This window comes from Pongo pygmaeus, chromosome 4 (assembly GCF_028885625.2).
Source record: "Pongo pygmaeus isolate AG05252 chromosome 4, NHGRI_mPonPyg2-v2.0_pri, whole genome shotgun sequence".
Taxonomy (NCBI): domain Eukaryota; kingdom Metazoa; phylum Chordata; class Mammalia; order Primates; family Hominidae; genus Pongo; species Pongo pygmaeus.
The window spans coordinates 34,127,163-34,150,810 of record NC_072377.2 but is presented as its reverse complement, the minus strand read 5'-3'; the positions used below and the strand labels follow the sequence as shown (position 1 = coordinate 34,150,810).

Sequence of the window (23,648 nt, the reverse complement as noted above, 5' to 3'; positions counted from 1 at the left end):
TACCTAATCTTTTTGAGCCTCAAGCTCTTCATCTACAAGACAGTGATCATAAGAGGGCTTATCTCATAGATTTGTTGGCACAGTTAAATGAGATATGGTGCTATGTGCTTAGTATAGGACCTGAACTTTAATAAGTGCTTATTGTAGGTTTCGTTGAAAATTTTTAAATAGATATATGCCTTTAGCAGACCCCATCTCTCATTTTCACATTTCCTCCTATATGACTGTTTACTACTGAGTAACTACCTATTTGCTGGAAAAATGAAAGTAACTTGGACTTTAAAGATGTCTTTTAAAAAAAAAAAACTCGTGTCTTAGTTAGCTCAGGCTGCTATAACAAAATGCTATAGACTGGGTGTCCTAAACAGCAGAAATTTATTTCTCACAGTTCTAGAGACTTGAAGTCCAAGATCAAGTCCAAGATCTCTCTCTCTCTCTCTATGTGTGTGTGTGTGTATATATATATATATATATATATATATATATATATATATATATATATTCAGTGCCTATATAGAGAGAGAGAATATGTATATATATATTCAGTGCCTACATATATATAGAGAGAGAGGAGACAGATGAGGACACAGCAGGAAGATATATACATCTCTCTCCCTCTCTCTCTATATATATATGTATAGGCACTGAATATATATGTGTGTGTATATATATAGAGAGAGAGAGAGAGATGTATATATCTTCCTGCTGTGTCTTCATGTCTCCTCTCTCTGAGAGAAAGAGAGGGCTCTGATGTCTCTTCCTGTCCTTATAAGGACACTAATCCCATGATGGGGGCTCCAGTGTCACAAGCTCATCTCAACCTAACTGCCAACTAAAGGCCCCACCTCCAAATACCATTACCTTGGGGATTAGGGCTTCATCTTCTGCGTCTGGGCAGGATGCAAACATTCAGTGCCTAGCAACTCTCTTTTTCAACACTGACGGATAAAAGGTAGAAAAAGGGGAGAGTAAAGAAGAAGTAAGTAAAGAAAGACAGGACCGAGGGAAGCAGAGAAACTACTTTTTTCTACACGCTTCTCACCCATGACAGCTTCCTGCTAGCACCTAACAGTAGATATCTGAGGGTGGGGACCGAGGCTGCAGCCAGGAGCACAGGGTTCTGCTTTAATGAGGGGCTGTGCACAGCACAGTCTTTGCCTGCTGAGGTGAGCTGAAGCCTCTGTGAGGGGACCGGCACCCAGGGGAGGGAGGCTGAGCCTGCGGGGGCCAAGGGAGAAGAAGGGCTAAGGCCCCAAGGGCTTTGTGAGGGCACTGGGTGAGAAAACTGTCAGTCACCGTCACACACAAGGTCAGGGCGGCATGGAGCAGCCTCCTGGTTAGAACAGACCTGTCTCCACCCAGCAAAATAGGAGGGGCCTGAGAGAAAGATGAGACCGAATCCATGTTGACAGGATTCCTGTACTCAGCCCAACCTGTAACAGCCGTTTCAGAAAACACCAGCCCACATGGGCTCAAAGGGGGCTGGCTGCTTGGCTTACACAGAGACGTTTGAAAGCAGATAGCGGTTTGAAACATTCATGTGAGATTCAAAACAGGGACAAAAAGCTGATGGGGGAATGAGGGAGGGGGTTTCAGAAAGTTAGAAACCATTGATAAAATCTTGACATTTCTTAGGGAATTCATGCTTCCCCTTGCAAAGTGAGTGGAGAAGGAAACTAGAAAATGGTTCCAGCACAAATGAGGGGTTAACCATCTCCCCATTTTTAAATCTTCACAGGACTTCCCTCCAAAGTTTACATAATCCCAGATTATTTCTCAGAAGTGTTATATCAAAGTACAGCATTATTATTTTGAAGTAAAACTCACAACGCTAGAGTTTGAATTTATTTAGACCTATGGTGATGTTTCATTTCTTTTGTCAATATCGCCAAACATGTTCTAAATTCATATGGACAGAGAAACTGAGGAACCAGGAAGGGTTACACACAAATCAGTGTAAGCAACTCCACAGCCTAGAGAGCACCAGCGGAGAGGGCAGGATATGGTGTTAGTTCTCCCAACTCAGGGTCTGAGGCAGGGCCTCAGGAGGAGGTGTAGTTCCAGATGCTTCGGAGAACAGGACCAGAGCTAACGAGGAGGAATGACAGAGAGGCAGGTTTCAGCTCAATGCAGTCGAGAATTTCCCAATAGAACAAGATGCCCTGTGAGTTGTTGAGTGTCCCTTCCTCCTGCTGGAAGTTTTCAAGTTCAGACTGGATGGCCATTACCAGAGATTAGGAATGGGACATGAGGTTTGCCACTCTGCTTCGATGTTCTGCCCCTGCCAGGGGCCCAGGGTGCAGATGAGGTAGAGGCAGGAAGTGTTTGTGGCTGTGATCCTGGTAGGAATCTTCAAAGACCCAGGTGCTGCCCTGTATCAGCCCAGGCTTCTTTCTTTACTCTCTTCTGGTCAACCTGTCTTCCTCGGCTCCCTAAGCCATTCTGAGCCCACTAGAACTTTTTACACATGACTTCCACTTGGGTTAAGTACCTGCTTCCTGATGTGTGAAGTAGCCTTTTATTCGTTTTGGTTTTAAACAGACCTCTTTCAAGTTAGAACATGCTCCCTACTTACAGTATTCTGGGATTTTGAGAATGATTCCGTGCAGCTACTATCTGACTTTCTTTATCATTCTATAGCCTCTCCTAGATTTTGTCTTCCAAACCATGACCCTTATGTATCAAATCCTTTTCATACTAAAACCTGTTAGTCACCTTGATAGTTTTGCTGTCCTTTGGATCTTTTCCACCTCTTTTTGTGCCTTCTTCAAGTGGAATGCCTGGAACCTTTGGCAGGTTTTCAGCTTATATATACTACAGTTTTATACACGTTTACTCTGTAGGAAACAGTGTGATGTATATTTTTTAAAATGCATGATTTTGGGGCATAGAAAATACTGGATCTTTTACTGACTGATGGGCTGCACAACTCTGGGAAAGTTATTTAACCAGCCACTTTGAGCATCAATTTCCACATTTGCAAAATGGAGAGAAGAATATGTACCTCTGTCATTCATGAGGATAAACAATGTGGCATTTAAAAGCCAGGTATATTGCCTTGCACACAGTAGGCACTAAATAATTTAAAGGAGGAGAAGAAAGAGAAAGTTCCCATTGTTGGTTACGTCTTTTCAATAGTGGAAGACATAATTTAATGTAATAGGTAAGAAACATTTTTATAAAGTACTTTTTGAACCTCTCTGTAAGATTCAAATTTCTCTTGGTCATATTCATTTAAATTGGTCTATTTCGCTCATGTATGTAAAAACATTGCGTTTAAATTATTAAATGTAAATTAAACTTATGGCCTTGCATCTTTACTAACATAAGTAGATAATATATGAGACATATACAGTGTTAGACCATTGTCTTCTGTTTACTGTTTAGACAGTCTTAACATCTCCCAGAAGCAAGAGCTATGGCGGGAGAAGTGGGAGAGGCACAACTTGCCAAGCAGAAGCCTCTCTCGGCGTTCCATCAGCAAAGAGAGATGGGTGGAGACACTGGTGGTGGCCGACACAAAGATGATTGAATACCATGGGAGTGAGAATGTGGAGTCCTACATCCTCACCATCATGAACATGGTATGCCGGACTACATGGGGGCTGGAGCAGCTAGTGAACAGATGTCATTAGAAATGCTTACATAAATAAATAAGAAAGGCCTTTTTGGGGTCCTTTTAACTTATTTTTATAAATATATATGTGAATCTAGTACCTGCCTAAGGATGAATATGGATGGAAATTCAGGATGAATTAGTCTTTCCCTTAAAAATGTGTATCCTGGGAACATTTTATAATTTATTAGTTACATACTTCTGGTAGGTATTTACCAAGTGACTCAATCCTTTTCGTGTGGCTTTGCTTCATCAGTTTATGTTAGTAAACCAAAGGAGTAAACTGAGGCAAAGAACTAGAACATAATTTCCTCAAAGTAGTTAGAAATAGAATTGGAATAAAGTTAATGACTCCTAATTTCAAGCTTTCTCTTTGCATTATTGATGTTTTCTGCCTTCAAGAGGATGTTAGTCCTATTGAGATGGGAAAAAGTATTTGCCTGAGTAACTGATAATAAAAGAGAAGAATACTGTGGGCTGGGTTAAGAAAAGAAAAATATTAATCCCTCAAACACACAGACAAGCAATCACCCTGAAAGATTTTGTTTAAATATTGTAATGTGGAATGAGCCGTGGGCATATTTCACTCTTCTTAGCACACCACCAAACATTTCTGATCTGTAAGAAAACCTTTATTTTATGTGCATTACAATGCTATTTTCTTCTCTGGTGTTTATTTATTATCTCTTTGTGTGGAGCTAATGGTTTTCTATTTCTGACCCTAGGTCACTGGGTTGTTCCATAACCCAAGCATTGGCAATGCAATTCACATTGTTGTGGTTCGGCTCATTCTACTTGAAGAAGAAGAGGTAACATTTTCCCTTCACTCTTCTGCTATATATCCTCGCACTTCCTACCTCCTTTTTTTCAGGGGAGTTCTTGGTAGACAAGAAAGAGGGTACCAGGAAGTGTTTGGAAGCCCATTGAGAAGGAAAATATTATTTCTGTGTTATTCCCTTGAGAATTCAGTGATACTGAGCAGGATATGGATAACATTTCCAAAATATACATAGCTGGAATCTCTTGACAGTCATTGCATCTAATAACATACACATGAGACTCACCGCAGTCACTAAAGATGTTCTGCAAAAGAGATAGACTAAATCATGACATGGTTTGATGGTTTCAGTAAAAGGTAAGAAAAACATGGAAATGTTGAACCTTTGATACTATTAATTTACTTCTTGCATAATTAACACAAGTCTCTCAGATTTGGAACCTCTTATCTATCTGCACTTTTACCTTTGGGGATTTCATCTATTCTCAGAGACTTACATTTATATAAATGTAAGTCTTATATAAATGTAAGAGACTTATATGTTATCTATGTCCTGAGACTCTCAATTGATACGTACAGCCTAGACCTCTTCCTTGAGCTTCAGGCTCACATCCAATTACTTGAAATCTCCACCTGGAGGTGTCAAAGTCCATTCAATTTTGAAAACTTAATAAATCCAGAATGGAACCTTGATTACTCCCTGCCTAAATAATCTCAATTCTGCCACCTCCATTCCCCAAATCACCACCTTACCCAATAGTACTATTATGCATTGGTTACATAAGCCCAGGAGATATGCTTGATTCCTTTTTTCATATCTTCCACATCCAATAGCAAGGACCACTGTGGTCTTACTTCCAAAATACATATCATCTCTGGAGTCATCACATTGGTTTGGCCTTATCATATCTTGCGTAGGCTACTGCAGTGAACTCCCAAATGGCTGTTTCCTATTTTCAGCCTTGCCATCAGAATTCATTCTCCATGGATGATCATTTTAAATGCAGCCATAATTGGTCACTTTAAATACAAACTTAAGTGCTGCACTGCACAAAACCCTTTAATGTCTTTCTGGGTTTTTTTAGAACAAATTCAAAATTTCTTGCTGTGACCTGTGGTGACTTTCATGATCTTGCCTCCATCTGCCTTTCTGGTCTTTGCTTATGTTACTCTCTTCCTTGTTTCCTACTCTCATACTAACTGTCTATGCACTTGTGGTTCCCAATGCCTGAAACATCCCTCTCCTTGTTCTGCACATGACTGGCGCCTTCTCATGCCTTATGCCCTGTGTAAATGCTGCCTCTTCAGAGAGGTCTCAGTGACCAATTTATTCAAAGTAGACCCCTCTTATTGCTTTTCATCACAGAATGATGGCAGTCTCACAATTCATCATGATTCTGTGTATTTGTTTACTCTTTCTTTGATTATCAAAGCCTCTACCAGAATGTGAATTCCATGAGGGCGGAAGCCATGTGTCTTTATTCTGTTAGATCCCCAACACCTAAAACAGTGCCTGGGACACAAAGGAATGAATGAAGTGAAACGTAATGAATGGTAGGACCAGCCAACTGATGAAATGCCCTTGCAATCTATAGAGCTTAACCAGCAGCTAGGATATGTAAAGAACGGCATCATTCACCTTCCCATCAGCAAGAGACCTGCAGTCAAAATGCCAAGGGAGGGATTATTGTTTTCTTGATAGGAAAAGTCTCCACAATCGTGTGTGTTAGATTATTTTTAAAACAATCTGTGGAATGGGGATTCATTTTTTCTTCTTTCCCCTATAACCCCATCTCCCTTTGTCACCTGAAACATACTTTGGGTATCTTGGAATACCAATGGGTATGTCATTTCTCTTCATGTGGTCTTTTTATTAAGAAAATGTATCCAAAACTTGGAAAACAGGCAACATGAAAACTATATATCCTTTTGATGTTTAAGGATACCTATCTGACTCTATGAAAATGTAACTGGTTGTTTACCATTGACTAGGGCACAGATGTGGTAAAGTTAGATGTTGACATGTAGAAAATGATAGGGTACAAATGGTTTTTGCCTAGTAGAGGTGAAAATGATTTGTGTCCAGCAGAGAAGATAATTCTGAAGATGGTTTTATTGGTTGGCGGAACCAGACCAATAAAAATTGGTATCTAATTTTGTATCTAACTTAGCAATCTCATTCAGCAGTTCTCCCACACTGGCTATAGCTGCATCAGTTTTTTGCATCTGCCTTTGAACTATCTTTGCCATCTTGCCTATCCCCTCATTAAGGAGCCAAATTATCTTGCCTGTCTCCTCGCTAATGAGTTAAATACATCTTGAACATGTGCTCGTTATATGTTTGCATAAAAATTGTGTTTTTGACTTTTGAAAAGCATGCTTTGATACCTTGGAGAAAAAAAATTTACTTTTTCATACTGGTTGAGCACATAGGCATTCCTAGATACAAATGTGAAGAAACATTTAGCATTTTCAGACCAAAAAAAAAAAAAAGAAGAAGAAGAAAGCTACTTCTGGGAGTAAGAAGGAAAAATCCTTGGGTTTGAACTGCTGTCATATAAAACAGAAGGAAAAATCTTGACCCTCTGTAGTCCCAGCAGCACCACTGGTAGGATTTCATAATGTGGTTTCCACGGATCAGGCCCCTTTAAACTCCATGTCTCTTCATTCCCGAGAAATAATGTCACCAGGGCATCTCCGTGGCATGTTGATGCCACTGAAGTTGTTTGAAGGAGCTTGATTGGCCACTGCCCCCTGACTCCATCACAATCACATTGTTTCTCCTGTTCTCTACCAACCTGGTTTTGCAAATGTAAAGAGACACACATGACTTGCTTCAGGAAGCCATGGCTCTGTACCTCCCACTTGCCAAATATTATCCTCGTTCAAGCTTTTACGGAGTCTCTAATTGGTACAGAGTTCACAAGTTAACAGAAGAATTGCAGTCCACAATTCTCATTTTCCTAATTCCCAGGAAATGGCTCAAGCCATTCTTCACATCTGTGACTAATAAGCAGCTCAACAACAGACAGCAATGATTCCAGCACTTAACTAATGTCAAGATGGCAGGCATAGGAAGCAGAGTGTGAGGTTCAGTGCTGTGACTCCTTTGAGCAAGTTGACCTGAGTTCAGCAACTCTAAGGAAGGTACATCATTGCTCCATGTCCATTTTTCTTCATCTATAATGAGAAGAGAGTTGTGGAACATCAGGCGTATGTCACACCTTGTGGTAGCACCGGGGATGCAAATGTGAACACAAGTCCCATTTCCTGATTCTGAGGAACTTTGAATCTACTGCACAAAAGCACAAAAACAGAAAATTTCAAGTTGAGATTGGCATGAGTATACAAGTACTGGGATAGGAAAGGGTACTTGGATGTCTAAGCTGGGATTTTAGAAAATAAAAAGGAATTAACTAGTGAGGAAGTGATATGGTTAGGCTAATTGAAACACGGGGGTGGTTTCCCCCATGCTGTTCTTGTGACAGTGAGTGAGTTCTCATGAGATCTGATAGTTTAATAAGGGGCTCTTTCCCCTCTGCTCGGCACTTCTCCTTCCTTCCACCTTGTGAAGAAGGTGCCTTGCTTCCCCTTCACCTTCCACCATGATTGTAAGTTTCCTGAGGCCTCCCCAGCCATGCTGAACTGTGAGCCAATTAAACTTCTTTCCCTTATAAATTATCCAGTCTCAGGCAGTTCTTCGTAGCAATGTGAAAATGGACTAATACAGGAAGGAAATTCCAGGTAGAGGGACCTGCATGGGCAATGGCTTTATTCTTAAACCAACAATATGCCTATGAGAGGCAGTGGACATATCACTGATGTTGGGCCACACAATGGGAGATTGAGACGTCTTGCTGTGATACAAAGGAAACAAAGTGATTGTGCTGGAGACAGGAGAGAAAGCAGCCAATCAAAACCTGCCCACCTCCACTCGCACTTCGGTTTGTCCCGTGTTGCTCATGTCTGCACATGACATTATCATCCTTTCAGTCTCAGAGGCCAGAAATCTGGATGCACTGATGATACCTCCTTCTCTCCCTCCCATGTCAAGTCTGTTATCACGTACTGACCATTTATCTGACCATCTCCATTTATATCACTTCAATTCAAGCTACAGTTATCTGTTTTCTGGACTATAGTGGTATATACTTTCTGGTCTACTCAAAACAAGTTGGATTTCTTTTCATCTTGTTTCCTCAGTGTAGTCAGGATAATCTGAAAATGGTAATCTGATCATATCCAACCTACTGCCACCCTTTCTCCAACCCCCACACCTGACTTAGTTTAGTCCAGTGGTTTTCTGATTCCCTTTCTCATCTCTCACTATTCCTGCCTTTGCTCTTGAGAGGTAGCAATAGTCTTATTCATCAGGCTTTTTCAAGGCCTGCCTCTGGTCTTGTTGTTGCCTGGACTGTCTTCTTGTCTTCACTTAGTTAACAGCCTAATCTCTCAGATCACAGCTCCAGTGTCACTTCCTTGGGGAAGCCTTTCCTCATCCCCTTTCCTAGTAAGATTCTGTTATTGACTCCCATAAAACTACATTTCTCCTCCACAGCATGTTTCACAGTTGTAACCTTAGATCTATTTAATCGATACAGTTTCCTCAATTAGTATGTAACACTTAAGAGCATAGGTTGAGTTTGGTGTTGCTCACTGGTATATAATAGACCCTCAATAAATATTTGTTCAAATACTAAATAGGAGAAAGTGTGCAAATGAGGCCAGCAGTCTGTCAGTGAACCAGGGCCAATGACAGCCAAGTTGCTGTGGGCCTTGTGGCCACATAAGGACTTTGGATCTAATCCTATGGAATACTCTAGATTATTCCAAACAAACAAATGGAGTTAGAGAGATCACTCAGGCTCTGTGGAAAGTGTGTGAGGTGGAGAATCCTGAGATTGGGTCTCTGAGATAGATTCCTTTTATCAGTGACTTTCTATCACTCTTGTCTTTATTATTCTAAATACATCTCATGGGTAACACCATTTGGGACTTTATTTTTCTGCGGTGGTTTCAACAGATCTTGAGGTTAGGCTATATACATAAAATGCATGTTTGTCAGTTACCACCATCTAAAGACCACTATGGGGTTTCATCACATTTTGAGAATAAATTGGAGTACTTGGTGTAAAACTCACTTTGGAACAATTTGGAGGCTTTCTCATAGGCAAGATAGTCATATTTCAAAGCAGTGGAAACTGAGGTAACTGAGGTACACAAAACCATGTTCTGAAAAGATGTGTCAAACATATTAAGAAACCATGGGCCAAGAAAACAGACAGTGGGTTCAGATAGGAGCCAGCTTGCTCTCACTCTTATCATGTCCCTGTCTATCCCTGAATTGAGCTCTGATTTTCATTTTATGGCCCAAATTCTATCCTTTTAATTTTCTCCTAGGACTTGGACACAAACTTGACCTCTAAGCCCTTTCTGTTTTAGACCAATTTGTTTGATGGCCCCCCCTGCTCCCCTCTTGGGCAGGGGGTTAGGGATGGGATTAGACTCTTCCCTCCAATTCTTGTGAGCAGCTTGACATCACAGAGAGTACCAGATTTATCATTAGTTCCACTGCTTGCTAGCCATATAATTTTGGTAGGTTGCTTAACTTGTCTATGTCTTCATTTCCTCATTTTGTAAAATAGTGATAATTATATGTATTTCATAGCATTGTCATGAGAATCAAATGTCTTCATTCATGTAATACTTAGCATAGTATCTGGCTTGTAGAAACTGCACAATAAATGTTACTTGTTAGTATCAGTCTTATTATTTTTATCATCATCATCATTTAGCTCCCACAAAAACCCTGTAAGCTTATTAATACTATGCTCATTTCACAAGGACTTCAAAATCCCTGGAGGAAAATAAAAGACCTAAAGGACAAAATCAGGGTCATGCGATGTTGGAGACTTCTTTTAAGAACAAGATAGAGACAAAACTGGAATGAGAGTGAGTTGGATGAAGCCAAGTGAATCCCATCCTAGGTGACTATGCCATCCAGTGGAGGAGCCTAATGGCATTGGAGGGGCTTGAAGGTACAGCAGTAGGGCTGACAGCAGCAGGAAGGAGACAACTGCTTTCACAAAGAAATTCTTCTTGGTGTACTGAGAGTGGTTTAGTGTTGAGTCTACTCTTTTTTGGAAACTCTAGAGTTAAAAGCGTGTTGATTTTAAAAATTCAGGCTGGTGGTTTACCCCTCCCCCCAGCTGATGTGTGGATCTGTATTGTTCTTTCAGGGTAAATGTCAAAAATACTGGCAAAGAATTTTTAGACTTATTCTGTGTGTGTGTGTGTGTGTGTGTGTGTGTGTAAGATAACAGAGTCTCACTCTGTCAAGCAGGCTGGAGTGCAGTGGCACATAGTTCACTGTATCTTTGAATTACTGGGGTCAAGCCATCCTCCCACCTCAGCCTTCCAAGTAGCTAGGAATACAGGCACTTGCAACGATGCCTAGCTTTTTTTTTTTAAAGATGGGGTCTCACTATGTTGCCCAAGCTGGTCTTGAACCTTAAAAAAAAAGTATCCTTTCCTCTGGTAATCAGATGAGTTGTCCCTTAGACACATGAGAAGTTTCAGATTAAACCTTTTACAGCTTGTCTCTTCTCTGCTTATCCTCTTTCTTTCAGTAGCGTAAGCCTGACTACCAGAGCATGGTCAGATTGTGCATTGAGTCAAAAACTGCTATCAGAAATTCCAAGAGAAATCAATACAAGATTTTCTCATTATAGAGAGAGCTTACAAAGAGAGAGAACAATTTTTAACAAAAGCTATGTTCTTGCAAAATTGTTTCCCATGTGGAGCTATTTTATGAGCTTTTTATGATTTCCTCTAGGTCAGCTTCCTGTCCCATTAATTCACATACACAAATGTATAGAAAAGGGGAAGTGGAAAGTGAATTGGATTAGCTTGAGAAGATGAAGTGAAAAAAAATAAACAAAAAGAGGACTCTATTTTTGTTTGCAAAGGAAATGAGGAAAAAATAGTGTGAATAGGGGTTTGTTTTGACATGCTCAAATAGTTTCCAGGATGCTTTATGGAAAATGTTTAGCACAAGTTCCCTCGCATTTATTGTGAGCTATCATAGTCTCTCTGAAGTCCTGTTGCATTTTTTGTGTACTTAGGGCTGCCTCATTTTAATCCATAACCAGTTACTATTCTCAAGGCTCCTGTGATCAAGAGCATACAATAAATTAAATGAGTGTTTCTTGGACTTAACCCCTTCTGAGACTTGGAGATTAAGAAGCTGAAGAGGCTGAAAAAAATGTGCTCAATTACAGCTTTCTGGAAGAGCTGTGACATTTAATAGAAAAGACACTGTCACTGAATTTGTGTTAAATGTCACATTTTGCAGATTAAAGTTCTACACAGGGGCAAAGTATCAAGCTGTAGGTAATCATTAACTCAATTAATTGTGCACTTGCTTTGTCTGCACGAGGAACTTTAAATAGGGATGGGAAGAAAGCAAGAAAGATTTTGAGAGTAGACTTAAAGCCCTAGCATTTTTTCCCCTCATCAATGACTATCTGTCAGTTTATTCCAGAATTACTCCTATAGCAAAACTGGAATGTAAGAAGAATCTCCTATGTTGAGATTTTATTTTACTATTCAGCTTCTTTCCCTCTCCTTTACTCCTTCTCCAACAGCCCTGCTGCTAGAAAATCTCAACAGCCATGCAGACCTGCCCATATATTTAGATGGTCCAACCTTAACGTGGTTCTCACTACTGCTTGATCACTTTTTCTCTGTTATCCTCCTTATTCCTGTCAAGAACTAGGCAGGGTCTGTGTTTTAGTCCATCATCTGCTGCTCCATTCTCTATAACAGAATGTCACAGACTAGGTCATTTATAAAGAACAGAAGTTTATTTGGCCCATAATTCTGGAGACTGGGAAGTCCAAGATCATGGCACCAGCATCAGGTGAGAGTCATTCCGTGGTGGAAGGCATCACATGGCAAGCAAGCATCCAAGATAGAGAAAATAGGGCTGAACTCATCCTTTTCATCCCTGCAATAAGAAACTCACTCCCATGATAACAACATTAATCCATTTACAGGGGCTCTTAATCACCTCTTAGAGGTCCTACCTCCCAATATCTTTACATTGGCAAACAAATTTCAACATGAGTTTTTGAGGGGAGATTCAAGCCATAGCAATCTGAGATTTTACCCTGCTTGCAAGCTAACAAGTTAGTCTGCCATGCTTTTATGAATGCAATGCTGGCAGAAAACATGAAAATCCTGAGTCACAGACAAAGGACTTTATTGCTCACAGCATAATGGGACACGAGCATCGGTTTGTACCTGTCCCTCTTGTCCCATAATTTGCACCGGGGTGTTGCAGGCAGCCCAAGTGTATGCTATGCATACAGTGGGTTTTATCCCAGCTTAGGACCCCCAAAATAAGAAAGCCCCAATCATTTAGAACAGATTGTAAGCAAACATGTCCAACTTTTGCCCCAGAGGAAGCCATCACCTTTATTATTATGGACATAAAGTAAATCGTTCCTTTTCCCTGGAAAAAGACTATCTTCTAAGGCTGTTTCCTTTACAACATCCTTCAAAGGATAGTCTGGAACAAAACCTATATCTTTGCTCAGATGATGTGCAGAAACATGAGACACCCATGTAGAATCTTCTACTAGCAGTTCCTATTACAGGCACTGGAATTATTATTGCAGATTTTCTACTGAGTTCTCAAACTTCTGGCCTCTTTACTGTCCCTTCCCTAATCCACAGGAGAACTTGCCTCTTTGTTAACTTACCACAAAACCTCTCATTCACCTAGTCTTCACTTTTTCTTGCCTAATGGATATATTCTCTCCCTTTTCTCCTTTCCTTCATGGGTGGTGTGCATCCTTAGTTTTGTCGGTCAGTATACCTGCTGTAAACCAGGATATATTCGGTGCCTGAGACAACAAGAAGAATAAACCTCAATTCTTGTTCTGGAGGAGCTAAGAGGAAAGCAGGCATACGATTTGATTATTACGACCTTGCACAGCAAGTGCTGTGAACCAAGTATGAAGAAGGTATATTGGCAGGAAGCTAAACCAGACTAGAGGGCAGGGAAAGCTTCCTGGAAATGCCCAAATTAAATCTTAAAGAATGAATAGAGGTTGAATGGGTTAAAGGGGGTAAGAGAAAAAGGCAATCTAGGAAAAGGGAACATCTTGAAGAAGGGAAGGTGTGTGGGATTATGTGAGGGAGGTCTGAGGGAGTGCTAATACAAGCAGTTGTTGCTAAAGCATGAACTGTGAGGTTCCAAATGAAAGGAGAGCTTCCTGGAGGCTAGACTTTGAAGGACCTCGAGCCATGGGTCATGATATGGACAGACTTTTGTTTTGATCCACCTGCCAGCAATGAGGAGGATGGATTTGAAGAGGGCCTGGATATTGTAAACCAAGCATAAAATGAAGGTTTGAGCTAAGGACAGTAGGTAGCAAAGATGTAGAGGAGGTAAAATTAGCAGCACATGATGACAGATTGGGATGCAGGATATGGGAGGAGAGGGGGATAACAAGACACTGGCATTTCTAGATTGGGCAACTGAGTTGATGGTGGTTCCTGCAACCACAGAAGGCACAGAAGGAATCGCAGGTTAAAGTGGGAGGAAACGATTTCGGGGATGCTGAGTTGAAAGTACCTGTGGAGGTGACCATCAGGAGATTTAGGTTCATAAATTTGAACTCGGAGAGATTTGGAATGAGATACAGATGTGGGAGCCAACAATCATATTTTGGAGTGATTTCCAAAAATATGACTGATTGAGTGTGAACTAAGCAATGAATCAAAGGAAGGGCAGAAGAAGAAGGGCTCACAGAGGAGCCCAGGAAGTGGACAAAGAGTAAGAAGAGGACAGAAGTAAGAATCTCAAAAGAAGAAGTTATCTGCTTTTCTGTTTGTCTCCTCACTGAGGGTAGGATTGTGAGGTTGAAGAGTAGAAATAAGCCATAATCATTCATTGGTTAATTACTAAGTATTTGCAATTATTCAAAGCAGAGTTTAGAGAAGTCCTCAATAGTTTGGAAACCACTAGTCCTAAACTCATAGCTGCAAACCTGTGTTCCAAGCCCTGCTCTGCCAATGCCTGCTTTGTGACTTGGCTTAGATACTGTCCTTCACTGTTTAAATGAGAGTATTAAATGCATAATTCCTGAAGCCCTTCAGGGAAATGGGCTCTTCATTATGATGAAAACATTGGAGGCAGCATTTGGAATGCAACATCTGGAAGATGACTCTGCTTTCTCCACAACGATGAAGGTGGGTCCTTGCTGACACTGAATTTGGTTCAGGAATGTGGGAGACTGGACCTTTGTAAACATTCGCTTTTGCTAAACAGAAACATGTAGATTGGAATGTAAGATTTTCAAACTGGTGATTCAAGCCAATGTATAAAAGGACAATATTGAAATGTAGAGCTTTTCAGATCCAATCAAACCCCCCTTTCAACAGTGTGCCCTTGCCAGGGACTCTGTGAGCTAAGGGAGAACAAGGGCTCTATTTCTGCCTGTGTCGCTGCTTCAACTCTAGTAAGCTTTTATATTCATGGCTATTTAATTAGGGATCTTAATTAACTTTAGCGTGGGTGTATCCATATGTGAGTGCATGGATGTAGAATAGTGTGGACGTGTGTGTGTATGTATGTGGATGTGTGTGTATGTATGTGTGTGTGTATGTGGATCTGTGTGTATATGAGTATGTGGGGGTGTGTGTGTGTATGTGAGTATGTGGGTGTGTGTATGTGAGTATGTGGATCTGTATGTATGTGGGTGTGTGTGTGTATGTGAGTATGTGGGTGTATGTGTATGTGAGTATGTGAATCTGTGTGTATGTGTGTATGTGAGTATGTGGATGTGTGTGTGTGTATGTGGGTGTGTGTGTATGTGGGTGTGTGTATGTGAGTGTGGATGTGTGTGTATGTATGTGGGTTTGTATGTATGTGAGTGTGTGTATGTATGTGGATGTGTGTGTATGTATGTGGATGTGTGTGCGTATGTATGTGGATGTGTGTGCGTATGTATGTGGGTGTGTGTGTATGCGAGTATGTGGGTGTGTGTGTATGTATGTGGGTGTGTGTGTGTATGTATGTGAGTGTGTGGGTGTGTGGGTATGTGAGTATGTGGATGTGTGTGAGTATGTATATGAGTGTGTGTTTATGTATGTGGATGTGTGTGTGTTTGCGAGTATGTGGGTGTGTATGGGTATGTGAGTATGTGGGTGTGTGGTTGTGTGAGTGCATGGGCTCTTCCTACCCACTATAACTCGTCTGAAAGACTGCAGGTTCCCTTTGATTCAAAGGTATGAGTTCTCACATACAATCAGTGAGTAATCTGCATAGGATCGTACCAGAAAGTGTTATAAGATCTTCTGTTGCAACCCTCCAGCCTTGGTTCAGACCAGTTATTTTTGAGGTGTTTTTGTATTTTTCTGTTTGTTTTTAGTTCATTGTACATTCATATGCAGTTGTAAGAAATAGTACAGAGAAATTCCTATTACCCTTCATTCATTTTCTCCTAATGGTAACATCTTGTGTAATCTTAGTACAATATGACAACTCGGAAAATGATAGTCTAACAATTCCACCTACCTTCAGATGCACACAGTGGTGTGTGCATGTGCATGATCATGTGTGTATACATTTAGTTCTATGCAATTTTTGTCACACGTATAGGTTTGTGTGACCATCACCACAATTAACATTAGAACAGTTCCCTCACAAGCATCCCTTGTGCTACCCTTTCATACGTTTTATACTTCCCTTCCACCTACCTACCTGCTCCCTGATAAGCACTAATCTGCTCAGTGATAATACATCTGTATGATTTTTGTCATTTCAAGAATGTCATATAAATGGAATAATACCGGATATAACTTTTGAGACTGGATTTTTTTAATTCAGCATAATTCCCTTGAGATCCATTCAAATTGTGTGTATCAGGAGTTTGTCCCCTTTTTGCTGAGTGGTATTCTATGACATGTACTTATTTGTTTAACTATTCACCTACTGAGGGACATTTGGGTTGTTTCCAGTTTTTAGCTATTATGAATAAAACTACTATAGACGTTCAACTACAGGTTTTTGTGTGAACATAAGTCCTCGCTTCTCTGGAATAAAGGCACAGGAATGTAACTGCTAAGTTATATGGTCATTGCCTATGTAGGGTTTTGTTTGTTTGTTTGTTTGTTTTTTGAGATAGAGTCTCGCTTTTGCCATTCAGGCTGGAGTGCAGTGGTGCAATCTCGGCTCACTGCAACCTCCGACTCCCGGATTCAAGCAATTCTCCTGCCTCAACCTCCTGAGTAGCTAGGATTACAGACACCCACCACCATACCGGGCTAATTTTTGTACTTTTGGTAGGGCGGGGTTTCACCATGTTGGCCAGGCTGGTCTCAAACTCCTGACCTCAGGTGATCCACCCATCTCAGCCTCCCAAAGTGCTGGGATTACAGGCGTGAGACACCGCGCCCGGCCACTTATGTAGTATTTTTAAGAAACTACCAAACTATTTTTCCATAATGACTGCACCATTTTCCACTCTCACCAGCAGTGAATGATTCAGTTTTACCACATCCTCACCAGCATTTGGATGTTGTCATGATTTTTTATTTTACCCATTCTGGTAAATGTGTAGTAATATATCATTGTGGTTTTAACTTGCAATTCCCTGATAGCTAGTAATGTTGAGTATCTTTTTATGTGCTTATTTGCTATCTGTATATCCTCCTTGGTGACGTGTCTCTTTGTGGTATTTGCCTATTTTCTTATTGTTTGTTTTTTTGTTGTTGAGTTTTGAGAGCTCTTTATGTATTTTAAATATAAGTCCTTCATCAAATATGTGGTTTACAGGTATTTTCTCCCACACTGTAGCTCTTTTTATCCTCTTCATAGGGTTTCTCTCAAAGCAAAAGTGTTTAATTTTGATGTGATCCAATTTATCAATTTTTCCTTTTATTAATTGTGTTATTAGTGTCAAGTCCATAAATTCTTTGCCTATCCCTAGGTTCTTAAGATTTTCTATGTTTTTTTTCTAGAAGTTTCATAGTTTCACATTTTATATTTAAGTCTATGATCCATTTTGAGTTAATTTTTGTACCAGCTATGAGGTTTAGATTGAAATTCCTCTTTCTCTTTCTCTCTTTTTGTTTATTTGTTTTTGGCCTGTGGATATCTAGTTGCTCCAGCACTATATATTTATTTTCCCAAATGCAAATAATGCTTTATTATCTGGATTTGAATTTTTCACTATAAATTTCTTAATCTGAGACTTTTGCCTTTTTTTTTTAATACTACACCTTCTGGCCTTCAACTCATATATTCAAGAAGTGCGGAATAAGTGTAATATTAATTTAAGTAAAAGTTTAACAGATCTACTACATTATACAGTGCAAATATAGTGATGTATTCCAAAAACAAATGGAATTCATTCCCAGCTCATGATATTCACACAATAAACACACACAGTAGAACTAACGACATATCCTTCATGATGTTTGGACTTTACCTATTGGTACAGGATTCATTGTGGAACGTTTCACAGATTGAATATGGTTTGGGTGAGAGCTTCCCCATCCCCATGGGCAACATCCTCATGGGCAACGTGAAACATTGTCAAAAGTTTTAGGGAACTGGATGGTATCATTGCAACAAACAAAAGAAAAGACTGTGGTAGAAAACAAGAGAAAGACTGGAGAAAGAGTATTCGTTATTATGGAAAATAGCTTTAGAAATAACCATAATAATTCAGGGAGGACTGTAAAGAATTATGATCTGCTGAACATAGACATGTTCAATTTTATTTGTTTGAAAGTTTATGTTCAGTAACTAATTGTATTGATTACTTTCAGACCACTGTTTTTCTATTTTCAAATGAATGCAAATCTCTATCTTTGGTTTACTTTATATCTCTTTATTAAAATGCATGTTTCATTATTGTTTTAGTCTGAACACCTTTTATTTTGGGCTGACTTTGCTTGCTGTCTGCAATTTCTCCCAAAAAAACAAAGAAATTGAGAACTTGAGTTGCTATTGAATCAAGATATTTGCCCTGAACCTAATTGTGTCATCAGTGGGAAAGTTACAAGTCTGATAAATGGTGACTGACTTGCAGGGTAAGAGGGAGGAAAAAATCAGCTAAGTATCTGATTAGAATCCTTCAGAGGCTGGGTGTGGTGGCTCATGCCTGTAATCCCAGCCCTTTGAGAGGCCAAGGCAGATGGATCACTTGAGGTCAGGAGTTTGAGATCAGCCTGGCCAACATGGTGAAACCCCATCTCTACCACAAAATAGAAAAAGTAGCCAGATGTGGTGGTGCAGGCTTATAGTCCCAGCTACTCAGGAAGCTGAGGCACAAGAATCGCTTAAACCCTGTAGGATTGCGCTACTGCACTCCAGCCTGGGCAACAGAGTGAGACCCTGCCTTATAAAGAAAAAAAAAAATTCCTCCAAAGCAGATTTAACTGTAATGTAAATCAGTAGATCAGTCATCGAGGAACAGATCCCTAGGTGAAAATAGATGCCAGGACCACTAAATATCAGAACACAAATACAGGTGTCCCCTTACAATTGTTCCATTTATGATTTTTTGACTTGAGAAAATTATATGCATTCAGTAGAAATCATACTTCGAGTACCCATATAATCTTTTCACTTTTAGTACAGTATTCAGTAAATTACATGAGATATTCAACACTTTATTATAAAATAAGCTTTGTATGAGATGATTTTTTTCTAATTGTAGGCTAATGTAAGTTTTCTGAGCACACTTAATGTAGGCTATGCTAAGTTACAATATTCAGTAGGTTAGGTGTATTCATTGCATTTTCGACTTATGATATTTTGAATTAATGACAGGTTTATCAAGATGTAACCTAGTTGTAACTCAAGGAGTATCTGTGTCATTTACTTCTTGTTGCTTGGGGTGAGAATTTGTCAGGTTTGTTTCCTAGTATCTTGCACACATTAAAACAAATGCTAGGATAGAAAGATATTGGAAGCAGGTGCAGTAGTATTTTGAAGTTAATTGAGATAAGTCTTTCAAAGGTGCTCTGGAAATTTAATGATTTCCAAAACTGTTGCTTTTGAGCTTCCCTATCTTACCTCTGGTGGCCTAATTAATACAGAATGACTTTTTAACTGGTACCAAGTTCCACTCCAGTTCAAATGACAGCTATCAGGAGAATGTGGCTGAGAACTGAGGAGATCCTTAGTTATCTAATTATTTTTAGAAGATAGAAGATACGTAGATATTTAATTATCTACCTGTCTTTAGAAGTGTTTGGTTTAATAAGTGCTGTCATTCACAAGGTGTTTTAGAACCATGCTAGGCATTATTGGGGCTCTAAACAGAGTTTGTTTTCAGATTATTTAATCATCAGCAGGGCTTCAATATCTTCCCATCCACCATAGCAAAGTAGAGCGTTATAGAGAAAATATAGTCTTTGAGGTGCATATGAAATAATGGAGGACCTATGGAAAATGCAAATATGCCAAAAATGCTGCAGATACAACCAATGGTGTAACCAGTTGCAACCATACAGAGTTATTCCTATTATTGAGGTTGTATATTTACTCTTTCAAGTGTGAGTCTCAGTAAGTGAGAAATCTTTTTTTTTTTTTTTTTTTTTTTTTGAGACAGAGTCTCACCCTGTTGCCCAGGCTGGAATGCAGTGACGTGATCTTGGCTCACTGCAACCTCCGCCTCTTGGGTTCAAGCAATTATCCTGCCTCAGCCTCCCAAGTAGCTGGGATTACAGGTATGCACCACCACGCCCAGCTAATTTTTGTATTTTTAGTAAAGTCGGGGCTTCAGTAAGTGAAAACTCTTTAAGTTTTATGTGCTATTTGTGGCTTTGCCACTTGAAAACCGTTAGTGATCAATTCTAATTACTGAAGTAAACTTTCTTCTTAGCAGTAAACAGGGGTTAATCATCACTATCCTAACTATTAACACTTCACATAGTTGTTTGCAAAATCAAATAAGATGAAGTATGTGGAAGTAATTGATAAGCCATAACGTGCTAAGCATGAAATGTGTATTTATTATTATGTAGAACCTCACCGGGACTCACATATATAAAAAACTGATTAATCTGGTATAGAGTAAACACACCTAATAGCAATAATTTAAGCATATCCTTAAAAAGACCCTGTATGGTGGCTGGGCATGGTGGCTCACGCCTGTAATCCCAGCACTTTGGGAGGCAGAGGCAGGCAGATCACGAGGTCAAGAGATCAAGACCATCCTGGCCAACGTGGTGAAACCCTGTGTCTACTAAGTATACAAAAATTAGCTGGGCATGGTGGCGCGTGCCTGTAGTCTCAGCTATTCGGGAGGCTGAGGCAGGAGAATCCCTTGAACCTGGGAGGTGGAGGTTGCAGTGAGCTGAGTTTGCGCTACGCACTCCAGCCTGGCAACAGAGTGAGACGCTGTCTCAATAGAAAAAAAAAAAAGACCCTGTATGGAAGATACACCTGAATGTGTGTTACAAGCTAGGGAATCGAGAGGAGCCACCCCAGAGATTTGTGCCTTATCTATGATAAGAACCTAAGCCTCTCCCCCATCCTGTGGAACACAGGCCATACAGGGGATTGAGGCCCTGAGTTTTGGAGTAAATGAAGGTTGCCAGGTGGAGGTTATTAGCAGGATGTTATTAAGTGAAAATACTATATAGGCCACATGATGTCGGCAGGTGGTTGTAGTTTTTCTGGCCAGCCCTGCGCCACTGGACTGTGTGTGTTAATGGTGGAGGGTGTGCAGGTTCTTGGCATCTTAAAGAATTGGACAAAACACACAAACAAAGCAAGGAAGGAATGAAGGGTTTTATTGAAAATGAAAGTATATACCACAGTGTGGGAGCAGTACTGAGCTTAGAGGCTCAAAGGCCCTGTTACAGAATTTTGGGGAGTTTAAATACCCCTTAGAGGATTCCATTTGTTACTTAGGATACGGCCTATGTAAATGGAGAGGATGAAGTAAAGTTACTAAGTCATTTATGACATATGCCCTATGGAGAAGATATTTCCTGTTGTAGCCTAAGTGTGAATGTTTTACCCGCCTCTAGACCCTATTTTCCTGCCTCATCTCCCTCCTGAGAGATGTGATGCCCATAAATCTTTATGGGAGGCAGAGGGATCGATGGTGGGAAGGCAGATATATTGTCCAGCCCGCCACTGGACCCTCTCCCCATCACATAAGCCCCTAATAAAACCCTGTATCTCATTTGCTGGCCTTGGGTCTCTTCTTCAGCCTCTTGAACCTGATGCCTTCCCTGTTGAGGTTAATAGAGGTTTGGCACAACATCTGTGGTTTCCACCTAAAGTCTTTCTCTCACATTTTGTGTAATTCTTGGCTGTTGCTCATGGCTTTGGCTTCGGTTTAGGCCCATCTTCTTGATTTCTCTCTTTCTCTCTTATACATTTTAAATTTATTTTTAATTGACAAAAATTGTATTTATTTTTGGTGTACAACATGTTTTGAAATATGTGTACATGGTGGAATGGCTAAATCAGCCTAATTAACACATACATTACCTTGTATGCTTACTTTTTTGTGATGAGACTACTTAAAAATCTACTCTGTTAGCAATTTTCAAGTATACAGCACAGTACATCGTTATTAACGACAATCACCATGTTGTACAATAGATCTCTTGAACTTATTCCTCCTATCTAAACTAAAATTTTGAATCCTTTGACAAACCTCTCCCAGCTCTTCCCCCAGCCCCTGATCTCTGCTTCTGAGTTTTACTTTTGTAGATTCCACATTAAGTGAGAACATTTGTTATTTGTCTTCCTGTGCCTAGCTTATTTCACTTATGTCTTCAAAGTTCATCCATGTTGTCACAAATGGCAGTATTTCCTTGTCTTAAGGCTGAATAGTGTTCCATTATATATATATATTTCTTTCCTTTGTGTTTTCCCTTCCCTTTATTTCTGATTCATGCCACCTGGCCAGTTTTTTATGTTAGGTGGGCACGTTTGTCCCATATATATATAATGGAATATATATGATATGTGTATCTTACAGTTTCTTTATCCATTCATCAGTCTATGGGCACTTATGTTGATTCTGTATCTTACTATTGTGAATAATTCTGCAGTGAACATGGCAGGTATCTCTTTGACATACCGATTGTATATCCTTAGGATATATACCCCGTGGGATTCTGGGATCACATGGTAGTTCTTTTTTTAATTTTTTGAGAAACCTCCATGCTGTTTTCCATATGGCTACTAATTTACATTTCCACCAACAATGTACAATGATTTCCTTTCCTCTACAACCTCTCCAAATCTTATCTTTCATCTTTTTATAGTAGCCACTTTAACAAGTATGAGACGATATCATATTGTAGTTTTAATTTGCATTTCCTTGATGATAAGTGATGTTGAATTTTTATATGTATATCTGTTGGCCATTTGTATGTCTTCCATTGAGAAATACCTATTCGGGTCCTTTGCCCATTTTTCAATTGGATTATTTGTTTTCTTGCTATCCAGCATAATTTATTGAAAAGGCTATCTTTCCTTCAGTGAATTGCTTTTTTACCTTTGTCAAAAATCAGTTGGGCATATCTAGGTGGGTCACTTTTGGAGTTTCCTGTCTGTTTCATTGATCTACGTGACTATCCCTGCACCTATAGCACACTGTGACTATTATAGCTATATAGTAAGACTTAATATGAGGTAAAGTGATACATTCCAGTTTATTTTTCTTTTTTTCAGAATTGCTTTAGCTAATCTGAGGCCTGGAACTTTTTAAATAAATTTGATATAAATTTTAGAATGAGCTTATGTGTGTCTACAACAGAGTTGCGGAGATTTTGATAGGAATTGTGGTAAAGCTATACATTCATAGCTTGTGAGAATAGATGATGTCTTTATTACGTTGAATCTTCAAATCCATTAACACAGTATGTTTCTGTATTGACTTAAGTCTTTGACTTCTTTAAGCAGCATTTTATAATTTTCAAGATACAGATCCTGTATATGTTTTGTTAATTTATACCTAAGTATTTCACTTTTTGTAACAATTATAAGTGGTGATACTATTGGTAATTGTAACTGGTAATGTTAAATTAATGAGTGTTCTCTAAGAGACCTCTCCCAAAACATAACAAAGAAATGTAGGGTTAAAAACAGACCGGAAAAATATCCTATCATAGTTGATGCTTTATGTGATAACATGCCTTCCTGTCTGAAGGAGCTGGAACTGAGGCACCTTCCCAGTGAGGTTGGTGACCAACTGCAACTCC

At 39.7% G+C, this 23,648-nt stretch overlaps 1 protein-coding gene across 1 annotated transcript in view; it reads left to right on the top strand.

Annotated features, from left to right (window-relative positions):
* ADAMTS12 (ADAM metallopeptidase with thrombospondin type 1 motif 12) overlaps window positions 1-23,648 on the top strand; it is a 381,409-nt gene that overhangs the window by 222,078 nt on the left and 135,683 nt on the right. The window contains exons 4-5 of the mRNA XM_054489129.2: window positions 3,388-3,584; window positions 4,342-4,425. Of these exons, the coding sequence (XP_054345104.1) occupies window positions 3,388-3,584; window positions 4,342-4,425 (281 nt within the window). The remainder of the gene's footprint in view (window positions 1-3,387; window positions 3,585-4,341; window positions 4,426-23,648) is intronic.